Source organism: Eulemur rufifrons, chromosome 1 (genome assembly GCF_041146395.1).
Source record: "Eulemur rufifrons isolate Redbay chromosome 1, OSU_ERuf_1, whole genome shotgun sequence".
Taxonomy (NCBI): domain Eukaryota; kingdom Metazoa; phylum Chordata; class Mammalia; order Primates; family Lemuridae; genus Eulemur; species Eulemur rufifrons.
Window position 1 is genome coordinate 8,555,166 of NC_090983.1, and position 20,193 is coordinate 8,575,358.

A 20,193-nucleotide genomic window follows, 5' to 3' on the forward strand; every position below is an offset into this window, starting at 1 on the left:
AAGGTTTTGGTCTAGGATATGAAAGCCCAATTTAATTTGGAGCTGGTTTACCAGATCATGACATAATAAACTTTACTTACTTCAAACATTTTATTTGTGATGAATTCATGGTCACGGAGGCGCTCAAAGAATGGAAATGTCTTTCTTATTGCACATGAAATCTCCACCTTATGTTTTTTGAAGTGACTGAATATACGGTCATAGATAACCCCGTCCTCTATGTTCTGCTCTTCTGTGGCCATCCTAGGGAAAAAAGATACCATGTAAAAACAGTCATCAAGATTCTGACATGTTTTTGGAGGATGTAAGATTTTATATATGAACAATAGGCCATGAAGAACCAACATATATAAAATAGGTAGTCCTAAATAGAGGTCAGAGTAAATGAAATTGAAGCAACAAAGATGAAATAGAAGAAAGCATGGGCCGGGCGCAGTGGCTCATACCTGTAATCCTAGCACTCTGGGAGGCTGAGGCGGGCGGATCGTTTGAGCTCAGGAGTTTGAGACCAGCCTGAGCAAGAGCAAGACCCCGTCTCTACTAAAAATAGAAAGAAATTTTCTGGCCAACTAAAAATATATATGTAGAAAAAATTAGCTGGGCATGGTGGCACATGCCTGTAGTCCCAGCTACTTGGGAGGCTGAGGCAGAAGGATTGCTTGAGCCCAGGACTTTGAGGTTGCTGTAAGCTAGGCTAACGCTGCAGCATTCTAGCCCAGGCAGAGCAAGACTCTGTCTCAAAAAAAAAAAAAAAAAAAGAAAGCATGGAGGTTATGAAAGACTAAAATATATAGGACTGAAAAATTCCTGTCCATCCTGATCAAAGCCATTGTAAAGATATATTTACCTAAACATAACTGAAATATTTTTGAATTAAAAAATCTAAATTCCTATAAAACCAAGATGGAGTTAGCAAGTCATTCATAGAGAAATGAAAAACAATGGTATAAAAATAAAATCCAACCTTGAAAATGCATCTTAACTAAAAACTAAGAGAAAATAAATCTCAGAAAGATAAAGAACAACATCAGAATGATAAAAACAAGCTGTTAAGGGAGAAATATCATCCTATATCTTGAAATTAATTCATAAATAATATTATGTGGTTTAATAATGATAATGATATAAGGTATAAATGGAGAATTTCATGAAAATATAAATATCTCCTGGGACATCTCGTTCTGCTTTGTGTTAATATAAATTTTTTGTGCTATTGTTATATATAGTGAATCTTTTTAGGCATCTGAATTTCAGAAATTGCTGCTACTTCCTGTGAAGGTAATTTTAAACCTGAGTCTGTAATTCTGGCTCTTAGTTGATCACTTTATTGCTATGATAATGTTTGAATCAACATCTCTATATTCCTAAATGCTATGACAACTCATAAGCTTTCTTTGTCAAACCAGAAGGGAATTATCAGCACTTCCCAGTACCCAAAATGCAGCAGGGAATAATAATGCCACATTATTATTTTTTAATTTCTGTAAAAAAAAAGTTTCTGGTTAAATACTGTAGATTGAGGAGAAGCATATCTTCTCTTTTATTATTAAAGATCCCACTAAAGTACTAACAAAGGAATTAGATTTATAATGACAAAGAGAATGTTGGAGAACAATGAGTAGACGAAAAATTTCAATTAGAGGAGAGACTTGCTACTGTAGGTGGAGGATGCTCCCAGAGATCAGGAAAGCAATCAGTGTGCCCTGCAGAACTCTGAAGAGGCCGTGGAGATTGAGAGGGAGACACAGGGCTAAAAATTGATGTGTTATTTGAAAAATGAAGAACAGAACAGTGCATTCCTTGCCTGTCATCCCCCACGCAGACTACATGCAGCCAGGCAGCTTCTCAGGGGCAAACATTGCTGTTATTTCTTTCATAATGTTAATACTTCCTGTTATTGGATTTCATATAAATGGAATAACATATAATGTATGCTTTTGTGTCTGTCATTTTTTGCTCATCACCCATGTTGCTGCATTGAAGAGCACTCTGGTCCTTTTTTTATTGATGAGTGGTATTCCATTTTGTGAATCTACAACAATGTTTATTCATTTTCTTGGTGGACATTTGGCTTGATTCCAATCTGGGACTATTATGAATAAAACTGTACAAGTTTTTTGTGGCAAGATGTTTTCATTTTTCTTGGGTAAATACCTAGAAGTGGAATTGCTGGGTCACTGTGTTGGAGTATGTGTAACCATTTTGGAAGCTGTTAAACTGTTTTTCAAAGACTATTAGAGATGGTCTTTCTATTACAATTTCAGCTATTCTAGTGTGTATTATATGATATCTTATTTTAGTTTTAATTTGTATTTCTTTAATGACTAATGATGTCAAGCACATTTTAATGTGCTTATTGGATATATATAACATATATATGTATATATGTATATTTGTGTATGTGTCTGTTCAAGTCTTTGACCCATTTATATTATTAAGTTTTCTTTTACTTATTGATGGGTAGAAGGTTTTTTTCACATATTATGGAAAGGAGTGTTTTGTCTGATTTAATTATTGTAAATAAGTTCTCCCAGTCTGTGGCTTGCCTCTCATTTTCTTAACCATGTTTTTTGATGGGGAGACATTTTTAATTTTGAGGAAGTCCAATGTATCATTTTTTTCTTTTACGGTTGATGACTTTAGTGTGCTGTCTAAGAAATTTATGCCTACCCCAAGGTCATGAAAATATTCCAAAAGCAATTTACAATATAAACATGTGTCTTTTTCTGGGCTTTCTATGCTGTACTATTGACCTATTTGTCTACCCTTATGCCAACATCATTTTGGCTTGAGAACTAGAAGTTAATCTTGAAGTTAATTAGAAAAGATTGTCTTGGCTTTTTTATGTTCTTTGGTTTTACATATGTCTTTTCAAATCAATTTGTCAATGTCTACAAGAAAAGCCTTTTGGACTTTGATTGGGTTTGCACTGAAATTACAAATAAATTTGGAAGAACTGACATCTTAACAATATTGAGCTTCCAATCTGTTAATATTGTATGTCTCTTCATTTATTTAGTTTTATTTAATTTTACCTAGGACTGTTTACAGTGTTAAGTATATAAGTCATGCATACTGTTCATTAGATGGATTCCTAGTGATTTTATTATTTTTGATGCTACTTTAAGTAGTATTGCTTTCCAAATTGCTTATTAGTGGTATATGGAAATAGAATTGGTTTGAAAAATATTAACCATGTATTTATGATATTGCTAAATTTGTGTATTAGTTCTAGTAAAGTATTTTTGCATTTTCTTGGGATTTTATAGTAAATACTCATGTCCAGGGCTTCTTTTCCCCAGTGTATGTTGTCTGCTTTGTCCAAGATCAGTTGGTTATAGGTAAGTGGTTTTATATCTGGGTTGTGTGTTCTGTTCCATTGGTCTATGTGTCTATCTTTGTACTGATACTATGCTGTTTGCTTACTATAGTCTTGCAGTATACTCTAAAGTCTGGTAATGTGATCCCTACAGATTTCTTCTTTATGTTTAATATCACTTTGGCTATTTGTACTCTTTTCTGGTTCCAAATGAAGCATAGAATTATTTTTTCTAGAACTCTGAAGTATGACTTTGGAACTTGATGGGGATTGCATTGAATCTGTAAATCACTTTGGGTAGTATGGACATTTTAACAATGTTGAGTCTACCTACCCATGAGCATGATATGTTTTTCCATTTGTTTGTATCCTCTGCAATTTCTTTCCTCAGAGTTTCATAGTTCTCCTTGTAGAGCTCTTTCACCTTGTTGATTAAGCTTATTCCTAGATATTTTGTTTTCTTTATGGCTATTGTGAATGGTATTGAGCCTTTGATTTGACTCTCAGTTTGACTGTTATTAGTATAATATCCAGAAATGCTACTGATTTGTGTACATTGAATTTGTATACTGGGATTCTGTTGAATTTATTTATCAATTCCAAGAGACTCTTGGTGGGATCTTTGGGATATTCTAGATACAAGATCATATCATCAGTGAAGAGCAATAGTTTGACATCCTTGTTCCTGATTTGGATACCCTTAATATTTTTCTCTTGCCTGATTGCTCTGCCTAGAACTTCCAGCACTATGTTGAATACAAGTGGTGACAGTGGGCATCCTTGTCTTATTCTAGTTCTTAAGGAAATGCTTTCAACTCTTCTCCTTCAGTATGAAGTTGGCTATGGGTTTGTCATATATAGCTTTTAGAATTCTGAGATTCTTTCTATGCCTAGTTTGTTGAGGGTTATTTTCACGAAAGGGTGCTGGACTTTGTCAAATGCTTTTTCTGCATGTATTGAGATGATCTGTGTTTTTGCCTTTCTTTTCATGTGGTGAATCACATGCATTGATTTCCATATGTTGAATTAATCTTGCTTTCCTCAGATGAAGCCCACTTGGTTCTGGTGGATTATTTTTTTGATGGGCTGTTGAATTTTGCTTGCTAATATTTTATTGAGGATTTGCTCATTTATATTCATAAGGGATTTTCATCTGTAGTTTTCTTTTAAATGGTGCTGGGATAATTGGATAGCCACATGCAAAAGAATGAAACAGGAACCCTACCTCTCACCACTCACAAAAATTAACTTAAGATGGATAAAAGACTTAGATCTAAAAATGAAACCATAAGAACTCTAGAGGAAAATGTAGGAAAAACTTTTCCAGACATTGACCTAGGCAAAGAATTTATGAATAAGGCCCCAATGGCAAAAACAAAAATTAATAAATGAGATTTGATTGAAGTAAAAAACTTCTGCACAGCTAAGGAAATAATCAACAGAGTAAATAGACAACCTGCAAAATGGGAGAAAATATTTACAAGCTACACATCTGATAAAGGGCTAATAACCAAAATTTACAGAGAACTCAAGCAAATCAGCAAAAAAAAAAAAAAAAAAAAAAAGCCTTATTAAAAAGTGGGCAAAAGACATGAACAGAAGCTTCTCAAAAGAAGAAAGACAAATGATCAATCAACATATAAAAAATGCTCAACATCACTAATCATCAGGGAAATGTGAATTAAAACCACAATGAGGGTGCATACCTACATGATGACTGCGATGTGCAATGTCTAGGGATGGACACGCTTGAAGCTCAGACTCGGGGGGATGGGGGGACATGGGCAATATATATAACCTGAACTTTTGTACCCCCATAATGAGCTGAAATATATATATATATATATATATATAAAAGCTTATTTGAAAACCAAAAAAAAAAAAAAAAAAAAAAACCACAATGAGATATCACCTTACCCCAGTTAGAATGACTTTTATTAAAAACTCCAAAAACAATAGATGCTGGTATGGATGCAGAGAGAAAGGAATGTTTATACACTGTTGGTGGGACTCCAAATTAGTACAACCTCTATGGAAAACAGTATGGAGATTTCTCAAAAAACTAAAAATAGACCTACCATTCAATCCAGCAATCCCGCTACTGGGTATCTACCCAAAGGAAAAGAAGTCTTTTCATCAAAAAGGCACTTGCACTCGAACGTTTATTGCAGCCCAATTCACAATTGCAAAGATGTGGAATCAACCCCAAGTGCCCATCAATTCATGAGTGGATTAGTAAAATGTGGTATATGTGTACCATGGAGTACTACTCAGTCATAAAAAGGAAGAATTAATGCTTTCTGCAACAATCTGGGTAGAACTGGAGACCATTCTCCCAAGTGAAATATCTCAAGAATAGAAAAACAAACACCACATATACTCACTATTAAATTGTAACTTGCCAATGTGCACACATTTCCACAGAGGGAAGTAAAACTCAGTGGAAATCTAGCAGGAGAAGGGGAGGAGGTAGGGAATAAACCAACCTAATGGGTACTAGGAAAACTATTTGGGTGATGGGCATACCTATAGCTGGGACTCAAACATTACAAAAATGATCCATATAACCTAAAACATTTGTACCTCCTTAATGTTTTAAAATTTTTAAAAAAGAAAATAATCATGTCATGATCAAATAAAGACTATTTTACTATTTCTTTTCTAACAACTGTTTCTTTTTTCTTGTCTTATTGTATTGGTTAGGAGTTTAAAAATAATGTTGAAGTGGTGAGAGTACCCTTCCGTGCCTTGTTTCCAATTTTAGGAAAAAAGCATTAAGTATCACATTAAGTATGATGTTAATGGGCATATATATACCACAAATATATTATATATAATAAACATATATTTTGAAACAGACTAAGGCAGTTCCTACCTATTCCTAATTTGCTTAGAATTTTATCATGAACAGATGTTGAATTTTATCAAGTATATCTACTGATGTATTCATATGGTTTTTCATTTTTTTCCTTTAATTTGGTGAATCACATTGGCTGATTACCAGAGCCTCCTCTTATGTAGGAACAGATAACTACAAATCAACAGACATTTGAGGAAACACTCCAATATTAGAAAGAATAATTTTAAAAAGAGAAAAATGTTACCATAAGAGAAACAGAGATATTATAGGAACAAGAAAAAAAATCCAAATAATACCTATTTGAATGTAAAGCTTCAAATTATATAAACAAACTCACACTGTTGAGTTGACGGGCAAAGGGACATGTGAGTTAAATGATTTGTTTCAAGCATGAAAACAATATGGTTGAACAATATGGTTTCAAATTCAACTGTGACAATCACAGATATATAGATTAAAGAATGAATTTGAAAAGTTGAAAGTAACTACTAATTGAGTAAAATCAGACCCTATAAAACCTTATGAAATACTGAAAAATAAAAATAAAAAGCATATAACATAGTTTGTATTTTTAGAGAGATAAAAGAAAAAAAGCAATAAGTTATAAAAGATGGATATAAAAGATTATTTATAAAACTAAACATAAATGAAAAAAATGACGATATTTCCACAAAGGGATTAATAAAATATAGTATATGTATACCATGGAGTAATACTCAGCCACAAAAAACAATGGTAATCTAGCACTTCTTTTATTATCCTAGATAGAGCTGGAGCCCATTCTACTAAGTATCACAAGAACGGAAAAACAAGCACCACATGTACTCAACCATCAAACTGGTATTAACTGATCAACACTTATGTGCACATATAGTAGTAACATTGATTGGGTGTCGGGCAGGTGGGAGAAGGGAGGAGGGGATGGGTATATTCACACCTAATGGGTGTGGTGCACACTGTCTGGGGGATGGACACACTTGAAGCTCTGACTCAGGTGGGGCAAAGACAATATATGTAACCTAAACACTTGTACTGCCACAATATGCTGAAGTTTAAAAAAATGATGATATTGAAAGGCATAGAACCCAACTAAAAACACAACTAAGACAAAGTGACACAGAATTTGTTGAAATCAAAGATAAACATGTTAAGGTATGCAACTACAAACAATACACAAAGAAAGTGTGTTCCCATCAATGTCAAATCAAAACTGAAGAAACAAATAATGGGGAAATGTTTTACGGGCATTGAAAAACAATTCACCTATAGTTTTTGACTCTTTACATATGTAAAATATATAGGCTCTGGATAAATTAAAATGATTTATCATTTAATCTTGTGACTTAAAAATAGAGAACACCTTTTTCTCAATATCTTTGAAATACATATATCAATACTGAGCATAATCTTGGTCACAAAAGAAGTCTCAATAAGTTACAACCAGTAAAAGCTAAACACACTGATGTTAAAGAAAATAAATTACTTAGAGATTTTAGAAAATAAAACAGCCCATTTTGTCACGTCAAAAATGAAATAAAACTTGGAGCTAGAAAAACAATTATTGTTTTTTTTTAATTTCAAAATATTACAGGTGTACAAATGTTTGGGGTTACATATATCGATGTTGTTATGCTTGAGTCAGGGTTATAAGTGTGCCCATCACCCAGATAGTGTTTATTGTACCCATTAGGTAGGTTTTTGCCCAGCCCCTCCTCCCCCTTGCCTCTGCTTGATTTCCACTGAGTTTTACTTCCCTCTGTGCACATGTATGCTCATTGGTTAGTTCCCATTTCATAGTGAGTACATGTGGTCTTTGTTTTTCCATTCTTTAGACACTTCACTTAGGATAATGGTCTCTAGTTCCATCCAAATTGTTGAAAGCTAGAGATTATTTTAAAACATAAGAAACAAGCAAAAAGTAATGAGTAAAACAAACTTGGTTCAACATTAAGAAATTGCTCTATAATTTTACATCAACAAATAAAAGGAGAAAAAGTACATATATCCACAAATTATTTTAAAAGGAAATTTGATGAATCCTAGCAGCTATTTTTATAAAAACTCTAATATGAAATAAAAACTAACACAATATAAAATCTCTAAAACCAGGAAATGTTACAATAAACGTTAAAATGTAAAGTCATTAAAATAGAAAAAATTGCAGAAATTTCTACCATTACCACCATTATATATATATAACTATATATATATGCAACAGGATATAAAAAGGAAATAACTGTTATAAATACTAAAATAATATACATTTTATGTTTTATGACTATGTACACAGAAACCCTAGATACCTAATAAAATTTATAAAAACAAGAAAATAATTGGCCAAGAAGTATGAATCATAGATATATAAAACTTACAGTTTTTGTTTGAAACAATATAAATTGAAAAAAAAATACAATATTCAGGCATAATAGCAAATACACATGTATATATTTATAAACATCTGAAAGGTATGGGACCTACATGAAGAAAACTATAAACTTTATTGAAGGAATTAAATAAAATATAAACATAAATACAGATATATAAAGTACTCCCAATTAGAAAAAAATATTAAGCTTTAAAAAATCAGTTCTTCTGAAACTGTTATGTAACTGTGGTGCACTTGCAGCCTGACACTCCACTAAAACTGGACAAAATAATGTAAATATTTACATGACAGGACAAACATCTGAGTCAGACAAGAAAAATACGAAAAGCAAATAGCAAGAGGAATATTTCTCTTAAAAGATTTAAATGTTTAAAAAAATAATAAAGATGTAAAAGTATAGAAACACATTTTCAACACATATGACAAAGTGTTAATATATCAGATATTAATAGACAAGAACTCCAGTCTGTTAATTAAAAATAACAAGCACCCTCCCTCAAATGGACCTGAATAGGCAGGTTAGAGAAAAGAAAATTAAAATGTCCAATAAACATATGAATGCATACACACTAAAACATCAGTGAGAAACCATTTCTCACCTATTAGATTGACAAATACAATTTCATTAGTGATACTATTCAGTGTGGGAGAAGATTCAGAGAAACAGACACTCATTCATTGCTGACATGAGTATGAATTACTACAGCCTTTTCAGAAAAGATCTGGCAATATCTACAAAATTTTAAGATATACTACAGAATAACCCAGCAGTCCCACTTTTGGAATTTATCCTATAGAAATAAAAACACCATTCTTGGGATACTTCACCTAGTAGAATGGGTTCCACATGTACTTACCATCAAATTGGTTTCACTGATCAACACCTAAGTGCACATATAGGAATAACATTAATCAGGTTTCAAGCAGATGGGAGCGGGGGAGGGGATGGGTGTATATGTACATAATGAGTGTCATGTGCACAGTCTGGGGGATGGACAAGCTTGAAGCTCTGACTGAGGGGCAGGGGGGCAAGGGCAATATACATAACCTAAACTTTTGTACCCCCATAATATGCTGAAATAATAACAAAAAGAAAAGAAATAAAAACACCAGTATCCATCCTATAGAAACAAAAACTCTAGAACTGTCAGTGGCTCCCCATTTCTTCAAAAGTGAAAACCAAATTCTTACACTGTTCAAAGGATCTAAAATGATCTAGCCCTTGTCTCCTCTCCCCTTGCTCACTTCTTTCTGGCTACACCCACCTCTTTGCTGTTTCTTGACTACACCAGGCATACTCCAGCATTAGAGACTTGATACTTGTTGTTTCCTCTCTTTAGCATAGTCTTTGTCCAGATATCCATGTAGTAAACTAACTTCTTTGTCTCCTTTAAGTACTTGCTCCTTGTAACCGTCTCAATGATGCTTGCTTTAACCAACCTATCTAAAATCACAATCACAGTCCCCCAGTAACCCCTGTACTCCCAAACCCCTAATCTGGTTCTTTCTTTTCTCCATGTCCTTGTCACTGGCCAACACACTAAATGAATTACTTATTTGTTTTATGTATCATTTATTGTCTAATTCATTGTCTTTCTTTTCCCCAAAATATATAAGCCACAAGGGCAGGGATTGTGCCTGTTTTGTCCATTGATTTTTCTTGTGTACCTAATACATATAAGGTGTTCAATATATATTTGTTGACTAGATATTCATAAATATAAAAGTATTTATTGAAGTATTGTTTTTTAGTAAGAAATAAACAATAACAACATGTACCTCCAACCTGAAAAAAACCTGATTGTTTGGGTGAATGGTTGAGTATATGATGATAAATACATATTATTGAAATATTACATAGCTATTTATTTCTAGTAATTTGGATGGAAGGTCATAGTTATATTGCTGAATAAAAAATATAACTATGTTTCAGATTAATGTGTTATGATCCTATTTTTATAAAAATTAAACTAATAAAGTCTTTTATTTGTGTGTAAAATTTAGAGCGAATGTTGGGAGAGGCAGGTCAGTCATGCTTAATCAAAGAGCCTAGCCAAGAGACAAACCCAACCACAGAGAACAGCCAGTAGACACCTAACCTCAGAGCACAGGCAATGTCCTCACCCAACTAGAGACCCCCCAAGAGCAAACTCTGCCTGTCCAAGGACACTACCATCTAGCCCATCCAGAATCCCAGGATGGACTGATAAATCAACATCTTTCCCTTCCAAAGCAAACCTGTAAAGGCTGGAAGAGGTTACTACTTCCTTAAATGTGCAGATAGCAATATGAGGATGCAAGGATCATAAAGAATCAGGAAAAAATAACACCATCAAAAGACACGAATAAGCCCTAATAACTGACACCAAAGGAATGAAGATCTATGAACTTACTGAAGAAGAATTCAAAATAATACTTTTAAGGAAGTTCAGTGAACTACAAGAAAATACAGATAGACAACAAAAAAAATTAGAAAACAATATTTAAACAAAATTAGAACATCAACAAGAAATAGAAATCATAAAAAAGCCCAGACATCCTAGAGTTGGAAAATACAATGACTGAACTGAAAATATTTAATAGAGAGTTTCAACAGAAATTCAATCAAGCAGAAGAAAGAATCACTGAACTCAAAGATAGGTCATTTAAAATTATCCACTGAGAGGAGCAAAAAGAAAAAGAATGAATGAAAAACACCTATGGGATTTATGGGACACCATCAAGTGAAGCAACACACCCGTTACAGGAATTAAAATAGAAGAGAGAGAAAAATGATCAGAAAGTCCATTTAAAGAAATAATGGCTGAAAACTTTCCAAATTTGGGGAGAGAAATGGACATCTAGATTCATGAAGTCCAAAATTCCTAAAACAGGTTGAGCACAAAAGGTCTATATCAAAAAACATTATAATTATATTATAAGAAGATAAAAACAGAGAGAATTTTGAAAGCAGCAAGAAAAGAGTAACTCATATATAAGAGAGTCCCCATATGGATTTCTCAGCTGAAGCTTTGCAGGCCAGGAGAGATTGAGATGATGTATTCAAAATGTTGAAAGAGTGCCAACCGAGAATATGCCACCTGGCAAAGCTGTCATTCAGAAAGGAAGGAGAGATAAAGACTTGTCCAAATAAACAAAAGACTAAAACTGTCTTACAAGAAATGGTAAAGGGAGTTATTCAAGCTGAAATGATAGGATATTCCTTAACAACGTAACAATATATGAATATATGAAACTCACTGGTAAAGGTAAATATATAGTCAAAGTCAGAATTCTCTAAAATTGTAATGATTGTGCATAAATCACTTTACATTCTGTTGTAAAAGTTAAAAAACAAACTAAAAAATAAGTATAATGATAATTTGTTATTGGATACATACTATAAAAAAGATGCAAATTTTAGCATCAATAAATTAAAATAGGAAAAGAAGTAAAAGCACAGAGTTTGTATGCAATCGAAGTTGTTACCTTAAAATAGGGTGGTATAACCAGAAAATATTTTATGTAAGCCTCACAAAAAGCACAAAGGAAAAATCTGTAGTAAACAAAAGATTATGAGAAAAGAAAGTATACCACCACAAAAAGTCATCAAATCACAAAGAAAGCTAAAAAAAATGAACAGGAAAAGGAAGTATAAAACAGTCAGAAAACAATAAAATAATAAGATCCGACAATTTGTTACACATAAGAGCTTCACTTTGGCTTTAAGAACACATGAAAGCTGAAAGTGAAGAAATGGAAATAAGATATTCCATGCAAAAAGTAACCAAAAGAAAGCAGGGGTGACTATATTCATCTACACTTATATCAGAGAAAATGTGTATTAAGTCAAAAGTGGTCACAAGAGATAAAGATGGTCATTATATATGGAAAAGGGGGTCAATTCATCAAAAGGGTGTAACAGTTGTAAATATTTATGCATCCAGCATTGGAGCACATTAATATATAAAGCAAATGCTAACAGAACTAAAAGGAGATATAAATAGCAATACGATAATGGTAGGAGACTTTAATACTCCTCTCTTAATGATTGATCAATCAGAGAGAAAAATCAAGAAGGAAACATTGAAATTGAAAGACTCTTCTGACCAAGTGGACCTAACAGACAAATGCAGAACATTTCATCGAACAGCAGCAGGATACACATTCTTCTCAAGTGTACATGGCACGTTCTCCAGGATACATCATATGTTATGATAAAACAAGTCTTAAAAAAGCCAAAAAGATTGAAATCATATCAAGTATCTTTTCTGACCACAATGGTATGAAACTAGAAATCAATAACAGGAGAAAATTTGGAGAATTTATAAATACATGGAAATTTAACAGCACACTCCTGAACAACCAACAGGTCAAAGAAGTCCAAAGGGTAACTGAAAATATCTTGAAACAAGCAAAAATGAAAACACAACATACCAAAACTTACGGGATGCAACAAGAGCAGTTCTAAGAGGCAAGTTTATAGCTATAAACCCTTACATTTGGAGAAAAGAAAGATCTCAAACAATCTAGCTTTATCCCTGAGAAAGAAAAACAAACTAAGCCCAAAGTTAACAGCAAGGAAGTTATAATAAAGATTAGAGCAGCAATAAATAGGGTAGAGAAAAACAATAGAAAAGATCAACAAAACTCAGAGTTGGTTCTTTGAAAAGATAAACGTAAGTGACAAATCTTTAGCTAGACTAACCAAGGAAAAAGAGAGACAGGACTCAAATAAATAAACTTATAAATGAAAAAGGAAACATTACAACTGGTACGATAAAAATACAAAGGATCATGAGACTCCTATAAACAATCATATGCCAACAAATTGGATAACCTAGAAGAAATAGATAAATTCCTAGACACATACAACCTACCAAGACTGAATTAAAAAGAAATGAATAAGCTAAACAGATCAATATGAATAAGAATATGGAATCAGTAATCAAAAACTTCCCATGAAAGAAAAACTCAGGACCAGATAGCTTCCTTGGTGAATTCTACCAAACATTTCTACTAAAAACTAATGCTAATCATTCTCAAACTCTTCCAAAAAAAAAAAAAAAAAAAAAAAAATGAAGAGCAAGGAACATTTCCAAACTCCTATCATGAGGTCAGAATTACCCTGATACCAAAGCCACCTCAGAACACTACAAGAAAAGAAGATTACAGACCAATATCCCTGATGAACATAGATGCAAAACTTTTCAACAAAATGCTAGCAAGCCAAATTCAACAGTACACTAAAAGGATCGTTTCACCATGATCAAATGGGATTTATCCCTGAGATGCAAGAATAGTTCAACATATGTAAATCAATAAAGGTCATATACAACATTAACAGAATGAAGGACAAACGTTATATGAACATTTTAATATTAATAGATGCAGAAAAAGCATTTGAAAAATTCAACATCCTTTTATGATAAAAATTTTAACAAATTAGGTATAGAAAGAATGTACCTCAACACAATAAAGGCCATACATGACAAGCCCACAGCTAACATCATACTCAACAATAAAAAGCTGAAAGCTTTTCCTCTAAGACCAGGAATAAAACAAGGAAGCCCACTCTTACCACTTCTACTCAACACAGTACTGAAAGTCCTAGCCAGGTCATTTAGGCAAGAAAAAGAAATAAAAGGGATCCAAATCAGAAAAGAAGAAGAAAAATTGTCTCTACTTCCAGATCACATGATCTTTTATATATATATATTAATAGAAATCCCTAAAGATGCCACCAAAAAAAAAAAATTAGAACCAATAAATGAATTCAGTAAAGTTGTAGGATACAAAATCAATATAGAGGCCAGGCGCTGTGGCTCACACCTGTAATCCTAGCACTCTGGGAGGCCGAGGCAGGTGGATTGCTCGAGGTCAGGAGTCCGAGACCAGCCTGAGCAAGAGCAAGACCCCCGTCTCTACTAAAAATAGAAGGAAATCATCTGGCCAACTAAAAATATATATGGAAAAAATTAGCCGGGCATAGTGGCGCGTGCCTGTAGTCCCAGCTACTCGGGAGGCTGAGGCAGTAGGATCGCTTAAGCCGAGGAGTTTGAGGTTGCTGTGAGCTAGGCGGATGCCACGGCACTCACTCTAGCCCGGGCAACAAAGTGAGAATCTGTCTCAAAAAAAAAAAAAAAAAAAAAATCAACATAGAAAAATCAGTTATGTTTCCATACACTAACAAACTATCTGAAGAAAAATTAAGCAAATAATCTGATTTACAGTAGCATCAAAAAGAATAAAATTCTCAAGAATAAATTTAACCAAGAAAGTGAGGGATTTGAATAATGAAAACTATAAGACATTGATGAAAGAAATTGCAGAAGACACAAATCAATGAAAAGACATCTTGTGTTCATGTGTCAGAAAATTAATATTGTTAAAATCTCTGTACTATCCAAATTAAATTTTAAAATGCCTAGCACTAAGTTGATCCAATAAGAATGCCACAGGATCCATTAAACATTACTATAGAACTTCAAATACTTGAACACTTGAATAAATGAAGAGATATACATGTTTATAGCTGGGATCATTCAGACTTGTTTAAAACATAAATTCTTCCTAAATTTAACTTTTCATTCAATGTCTTTCAATTGAATTCCAACAAGATATATAACAGAACATTACCTATAAAATCATAATAACTAAAACATTTCATATTGAAACAAATAAAAAATAGAACCATAGGTCAGAACAGAGGTCACCTATAAATGTTCATACATAAGAGAGAATATAGTAAAATAGTGCCTACTGAGTCAGTGTGGTCTCTCTCTCAAAATATCTCATTATACTGTAGCTTTTAGGCAACCTCAGCATACAATTTTCTTTTCTTTCCTTACCATTTCTAGAGTGTTCACCTTTTCACTTAAAGGAAGCAATTTACGGCTTTTGTATGGCATATCCAACTTGCTAGCATCGCCACTCTCCTACTTAAGGGCCATTATTAAGTAAAATAAGGGTTGCTTGAACACAGCACTGTGATACCACAACAGTTGATCTGATAAGCAAGACAGCTTCTAAGTGACTAACCGGCAGGTGGGTGGCATCTACAGCATAGAGGTGCTGGACAAAGGGATGGGTCATGTCCCAGGTGAGACTGAGTGGGACTGCATGAGATTTCATCACACTACTCAGAATGGCATGCAATTTATAATTTATACATTCTTTATTTCTGGAATTTTCCATTGAATATTTTCGGACCTACCTTGACTACTAGTAATTGAAATGATGGAAAACAAAATCGTGGATAAGAGAGGACTACTGTAGTTTATAATAGCATAAAACATCAAATATCTATGAAGAAATCTAGAAGCACAAAACCTTCAGACATAAAAATAGAAATTTTATTAGAAAATATTTTTAAATTAGTAATACACGGAAATATATAACGTATTCATGAGATGGAAGACATAATATTGTAAAGATGTCAAATCTCTTCAAATTGGTCCATAGACTCAATTTAATCCTATACAAAATCACAATAAGCTTTTGAGAAGCTGTTTTGGAAACACAAAGGTCAAGACACTTTGGAGGAAGAGGAGACGTAGATTTACTCTACCATGTAGCAGGAGTTGTTGGGAAGCTGTCGCCATTGTGACAGTGTAGTACTGGCACAAGCAGAGGCAATCACGGACCGATGGCAGAGAAGAGAGAGCACAGAAAAGCACCTGCCTATGTGGCAACGTGGTTAAGGAAAAGGATAACACTGCAAATCAGTGGGGAAAAGGATGGTTTAATCAATTATTCATGTCCTCAGAAAACTTGTTAAGAATCAAAATAGAGCCTTAAAACTGTAGCTCAGAGAAGAAACAATTTGACCTCCAACAAGGCAGGAAATATGAAAAAAAATTTCACTCAGATTACGTCTGAGGAGGTGGGAGGTTTGGGGAGAAGCACAGCAGCCACAGCAGGCACAGGAGAGAACAAAGGAACACAGAATGCAATCTGAACAAGATGAGCAGAATGTTCCCACAGTGCTTAATGCCACACAAAACCTAAATAAAGCAAGAACCCATTCTACTAAGTGAAGTTTCACAAGAATGGAAAACCAAGCACCACATGTACTCACAATCAAATTGGTTTTAACTGATCAACGCTTAAGTGCACATAAAGTAATAACATTCATCGGGTGTCAGGCAGATGGGAGGAGGGGGAGGGGATGGCTATATACACACATAATGGGTGGGTGCGCACCGTCTGGGGGATGGACACGCTGGAAGATCTGACTTGGGGGGGGCAAGGGCAATATACGTAACCTAAATATTTGTACCCCCATAATATGCTAGAATGAAAAAGAAAAAAAAAACATGAAAGAATGTGAAAATGAGATAATAAATTAACAGAATATGAGTTAAAATGGAGATTGCAGAGCTGTAGAAACAAATTAAGATACCCCTCAAAAAGAAACACAATCAATTTTTTTTAATCAGAAATTACAGGAAACAAAAACCTATTAAAAATTAAATAATTGTCACGGAGGAAAAGTTTGAGAGAACCATTATGAACATAAGTAAAAACTGAAAAGATGAAAGCACTAGGCAGCACGTAAGAGCTGTGAAGGCGAAAGTTGTACCAACATAGGAAGAATCAGGCCTAAAAATTGAAACAGAAAAAATTTTCACAGATACTGGAGAAGAAACTTCTCCTTGAATAAAGGCAGAATCAAATCTGCCGCCTTGAAGATCACAAGAACTACCTTATAGCTGGCAGTGCTCATGGGATTTGTCAGTATCTTTCCCCAGCACTTTATTTATAACAATGAGCATGTATCTCTCTTATAAAATCAAAACCGTGATAGGTGTATACCTCAACTTTTAAGCCTTAATAAGGTAAAAGTCACCATACAGTTAAAGGACAAGAAAAGTATATTTATACTTACTGGAATATTTAGAGAACTCTCTTATATCATGATAAAGAAGGACAAACACCTCAACTGAATAACACTGGCAAAAAATAAATGAATAATTCATAGAAGAGAGAATTTAAATGGCCAATAAACATGAAAAACTGTTCAACTTCCCACATAATCAGGAAAATACAAATTAAATGAGGATGCAACTCTTTGTCCATCAGCTTTGTAAAGTTTGGCTGGATGTGGGGAGATGGCTCATCCGTCTCATTTGCTATTGGAAGAAAAGTACATTGATTCAGCCACTTAGAAAGGCAATTTGGCAGGATCTTATAAGCGAGAAAATATTAGCACCCATTGCCTCAATAATTCCACTTATTTAGGTTTTGACACAAGTTAAATACTTGTATAGATGCAAAAAAAGAAACACCAAAAAGAAATAGATAATCACTGTTATTATAGCTTGTTGGTAAAAATGAGCCCTTGGAAACAACCTAAATGTCCTTCAATTGGGAAAGGGTTAAAAAATTTTGGAATGGCATGTCACTGTCAAAAAGAATGAGGTAGGTCTACATGTATTAAGGTGAAAAGATGTCTAAGATTTCCACTATTAAGATAAGTGAAAATGCAGAACAGCATGTGTAACACAATCCCATTTATTACAAGACTGGAACACAAATTTTGTATTTACGAAAACACACTGAATACAGGTAAATGCATAGAAGAAGATGAGGAAGGCTGAACTCAACACTCTTGAGCAGACCAGGAAGGGAAGCTACTGGGGCTGGGGGGCGAGCGGTGAACAGGATGTTTTTCTCTGTGCATCTCTACATTGTTTGAAGCTTTATGAACAACCATGTATTAATGTGTTTCTTTCGTGTTAAAAATGTTTAAATTAAAAAATTAAGTAGTGTTCTTTCTGAACCCATTACTAGAAAAAAGATAGGATTTCTATACCTTTTCTTTGCAGAGGTATCTGCCATCCGGAAACAGGAAATTAAAGTGAAAATAGAAATATGCAGCCTGCACTAGTCTTTTGCCCTCCTGGCCCTTTCTCTTCCTTTGCCTTCTTCTGACCGAGGTCAATGCAGGAAGAACTTAGACTCCAAGCCAAAGTACTTGTTTGACATCACCTATGTGACAGTAGAAGAAGGCAGAGCGACAGGAGAGGATTCAAAGGTCATGAAGAAGTAACACATCCCTGCCTCAAAGACTCCCATGTTCGGAGAGCCCTGGCCAGCTGAGCAGCAGCTGCAAACAGGAAGTCATGTGTGTTATGGCAACTTGGACTCACACCAACAACTGTCCTGCTGCAGTTTGAAAAACCCAGTGCTCTCATTCCATGCTCTTTGATTTCCATATATTGCATACCTGTGTCTTTGCAAAGCAGAGCTAAACTCAAATAAAGCTTTAGACAGGAACTGGACTAAAGGCACGAAAGCAACAATATTGCCAGAGATAAGGGGGGAGATAAAGACTCACCTGGTGCTCAGGTTGCGGCCCCCGCCTGCCATCTTCAGAGCCCGGCCTTCAATCGCTCCACTCTGCCTGGCCTGGGTCCAGGGTAACTGCCCCGGCTCTGGGCAGAAAGGCGACCAATAGGCTGATGTACCCAGAGAGGGCTCCGCCCAAATGGGGAAAAGAGAAGTGAAAGTATTTACTCGAGTTCATGACGTGCTGTGGACACTCTGTCTCTCCCCCTTCACTCCAAAGGGTTCTCAGCTTCCTGAAATGTGGCAGAGGGATGGGAAGAGGCTCTGGGCAAGGCCTGGAGGACCAGGGAAGGAGGACCCCAGGACGAGCAGGGCCAGCTCCCAGGAGCCCACCTGTTTGTGCAAAGGACAGGAAAAACATCCACTCGAACCCAAACTGTACTCAGCTACTTCTGCCTTCCAGAGGGCAGCACGGTTTACTGGGAGTGGGGGGTAAACTCCATGTTTCCTCTGCCCCCTGCTGAGAAGGCTGGGGTGGTGGGGGCAGCTTGGAGGGAAAGCCAGAAATGTCAAATCGCTCTCAGGCCCGAGGGAGAGCCTGCACTGGCCCGAGTTAGGTCTGCACATTGGCACACAGGGCTGGAGAGAGCCGAAATGCCCGGCATTAGACACCGGGGAGGATGTGCTGCTGGGGCAGGATGCTGGTGCCAAGTTGGTGACAATGGTTAATATTTTAGGTGCAAGGGTTTAAGGCCTGTTGACTATGGGGCTGCTTTACAGCACCAAGGGTGAAGAAGAGACACCTGAGCTTCAGAGAAGTCACTGGAAGCCTGAGAGGGCAAACGCTTCTCATTGGAGGAAGCTGGAGGTTGGAACCAGGTGATCTAGAAAGGAAAGGGCAGGTGGCTCCGGCTGGGGGTGACGTCTGTCTCGGAGCTGTGTCTGTGCAGATCGTTCACTCAGATTCGGATCCATCATTCCGCACAGAGTGAGCAGTGACCTAGGAGATGCTCCGCATCAGCACAGCAGCAAAGGTGAAGACAGGGAGGCCGGGGGGAGCCAGGGGCGTTAGAATCCAGGGCCCGAGGTGAGCAGAGGGCGGAGCAGGGCAGGATTCAGGGGCCGGAGGGGCACAGTGCTCCGGGGATGTTTTCCACACTGGCTCCCACTGAATCCCACCTCCTCCAGCTGTGGACAAGGGTGACTACTCAGTCACACTTGGAAATATGGGAGAAGGGGGATTCCACCCTCGCTCCACTTCTGTTCTTTCTTTCCCCAAAGGAGCAAGTGAGCACCAGTCTGCTTGGGACAGATCCAGGACACTGATGAGGACATCTTTTCCAGAGGGCAGGGTCC

The 20,193-nt window shown here is 35.5% G+C and overlaps 1 protein-coding gene across 1 annotated transcript in view; it reads right to left on the reverse strand.

The window, feature by feature from the left end:
- Nucleotides 1–18,925, reverse strand: part of LOC138385274 (nuclear autoantigen Sp-100-like) — a 68,140-nt gene extending 49,215 nt beyond the window's left edge. Inside the window, exons 1-2 of the mRNA XM_069471429.1 lie at nucleotides 18,887–18,925; nucleotides 81–243 (exon numbers count right to left, since the gene is read on the reverse strand). Of these exons, the coding sequence (XP_069327530.1) occupies nucleotides 81–243; nucleotides 18,887–18,918 (195 nt within the window). The 5' untranslated portion in view covers nucleotides 18,919–18,925. The remainder of the gene's footprint in view (nucleotides 1–80; nucleotides 244–18,886) is intronic.
- Between the last annotated feature and the right edge of the window lie 1,268 nt (nucleotides 18,926–20,193).